Source organism: Triticum urartu, chromosome 6A (assembly GCF_056163025.1).
Source record: "Triticum urartu cultivar PI428250 chromosome 6A, HENAU_Tu73, whole genome shotgun sequence".
NCBI lineage: Eukaryota > Viridiplantae > Streptophyta > Magnoliopsida > Poales > Poaceae > Triticum > Triticum urartu.
In genome coordinates, this window is record NC_141878.1 from 297,862,399 (window position 1) to 297,865,055 (window position 2,657).

General features: G+C 57.2%; 1 protein-coding gene across 1 annotated transcript; it reads right to left on the minus strand.

The window, feature by feature from the left end:
• Window positions 1-249: 249 nt before the first annotated feature.
• LOC147965061 (uncharacterized) lies at window positions 250-1,786 on the minus strand. Its single transcript, XM_087530270.1, has 4 exons — window positions 1,620-1,786; window positions 1,163-1,368; window positions 710-833; window positions 250-457 (listed from the first exon to the last, which is right to left on the minus strand). Exons 1-4 carry the CDS (start codon window positions 1,784-1,786, stop codon window positions 250-252), a joined length of 705 nt encoding a protein of 234 aa, XP_087386396.1.
• Between the last annotated feature and the right edge of the window lie 871 nt (window positions 1,787-2,657).

Genomic DNA, 2,657 nt, shown 5'->3' on the forward strand with positions numbered 1-2,657 from the left:
GAAAAAGTGGGAAGCCAACTACGGAAAGCAAATGAAAAGCCGCATCCGGCACCTAGTCTAGTCTTCTTGTCTTCTCACTAGCGCGGAGCTAAGTGCTGCCACTAAGACGTGGGAGGTAGCCCCCGAGTCCAAAGGGCGGCACTGCTGAGACTCCAGGGCATGTATAGCCCACTCATTATTACATGAGAGTGTCACGAGCGGAGATCTTCATAGTCACGGGGCCTTTCTTCAAAGGCGTCGGGCCTTGCTTCATGGGTAGAACCCCCGGAGGTGCTGGGTGTTCCAGGCGTTCTGGACGGGGATGCCGTCCTGTGTCTCCAGGCGCGCGGCGCCAGGCCTGGAGACACGGGCAATCCTAAACAGGCCCTCCCACCTGGGCAAGAGCTTGTGCAGCCCTTCCTTGGAGAGCACCCGCCTGAGGACGAGATCGCCCACCTCGAGCCTCCTGGAGCGGACACTGCGACCATGGTACCATCGCAGCGCCTGCTCGTACCTTGCCGCTCGGAGCGAGGATTCACAGCGGCGTTCCTCCCCCAGCACAAGGTCAATCCCCCGCATGGCGTCCTGCTATGTCTCATCGAACGTCAGGACCAGTGCGGAGTGATGCTTGACCTCGTGAGGGAGAACCGCTTCTGCTCCGTAGACGAGGAAGAACGGGATCTCGCCTGTTGGCTTGGTGGCGGTGGTGCGGATGGACTACAACACAGACTGGAGCTCGTCGTGCCAGCCCTTGCCACATGCCTCAAGCTTCTTCTTGAAGGTCCTGGTCTTGAGGCCACTGAGGACCTCGGCGCTGGCATGTTCGGCTTGACCGTTGCTCCTGGGGTGTGCCGCTGAAGCGTAGCAGATCTGCATTCCAAGGTTAGCACAATATGCCTTGAAAAGATTGCTAGTGAACTGCGAGCCGTTGTCAGTAATGATGCAATTAGGGACCCCAAACTGGCTTCCGACACCCATGATGAACTTGACCGCAGATCTGGTCGGGATGGTGCGGACGGCTTCTACCTCCGCCCATTTGGTGAACTTGTCGATAGCGACGTAGAGGTAGTGGTAGCCCCAGGCGCTCGAGGGAATGGGCCTAAGATATCCAGCCCCAAGACTCTGAATGGCCACGAGAGCGGGATGGTCTGGAGGCCCTGAGCTGGGTGATGGATCTGCTTGCCGTGGAATTGGCAGGCCTCGCGGGACTTCACGAGCTCGGTTGCGTCGTTGAGAGCCGTAGGCCAGTAGAACCCGTTGCGGAACGCCTTGCCGACAAAGGTCCATGATGACGAGTGGTGCCCGCAGTCCCCGCCGTGTATGTCGGCCAACAGCTCATTCCTCAGCTCCCTGGAGATGCATCCTAAGGTAACATCATTTGGCCGCTTCCTGTATAACTCACCGTCCTAGATGCATTATGTCGTAGCCTATCGGGCTACACGCTCCGCGTCCTCCTCCTTCTCCGACAGCATCCCTTGTGTCAGGTATTCCTTGAACTCCTTGGTCCAGTACCCCTCCCGAGGCTCGAGCACCCGGATTAGGCACGCTCTCGATGTCGGGCCACAGGGGCTCATGAGGCAGGTGGTTGGGGGAGTTCCTCCCGAAGCGGTGCTGGCTCCAGGAGCGAAGGTGCTACCGACGGCTTGAAGAGCCGCTCCTCAAAGACGCCAAGCTCTTGGGGTTGTCGCTTGGACACCCTCTTGGCGATGTCGTCGGCCTCCTTGTTGGTGCCACGGGGTACGTGCTGCAGCTCTAGACCTAGGAAATGCTTTTCCATTTTGCGTACCTCCGCGAGGTATGGCTCCATGTGTCCGTCCTTCGGCTCGTATACCTTGTTGGAGAAGTTGACGAGGAGCTGCGAGTCTCCCTTGATAGTGAGGCGCTTAACCCCTAGGGCCACCACAGCCTTGAGGCCGGCGATGAGGCCTTCGTACTCTGCAATGTTGTTGGAGACCTTCTCGCCTTGCTAGAAGCAGAGCTGCACGGTGTAGAAAAGCTTGTCTTGAGTGGGCGAGATGGGCACTGCTCCAGCCCCCGTGCCCTGGCCTGCGAACGCGCCATCGAAATACATGACCTAGCCATCTGGTGCTTCACTTCCTGGTGAGAGAGCTTGGTCCTCGCTGGCTTCAAACCCCGGCGCGTCGGTCCATTCTGGCACGAAGTCGGCGAGCGCGGCCCCCTTGTTGACCCTAGTTGCGCTAAACTCTAGTTGGAATGCTTGCAGCTTGATGTTCCATTCAGCGACTCTTCCAGCAGCATTGGGGCTCCTGAGTAGCCTCTCTAGCAGGCAGGCCGAGACGACCTTGATTGGGTGACCCTGGAAGTAGTGTCGTAGCTTGCGTGAGGCCACCAGATATGCGAGCAATAGCTTCTGAGGCATGGGGTACCGTGCCCTTGCATCCCATAGTACCCTACTGACGAAATACACCGGGTGCTCAACGCACTACTAGGAAAAGGTCTACTAGTGGCGCACCTGTTTTGCCTACTAATGGCGCACTACGGGTGCGCCACTAGCACCACGCCATTAGAATTTTTTACTAATGGCGCACCACAGGTGCGCCATTAGTATCCCACAATTGCGCCATTAGTATCTGGTATACTAATGGCGCACCTCATGGAAGTGCGCCATTAGTAACAATTTTTTTATTTTTTTTTTCGTTTTTTCTTAATCTCAGTTC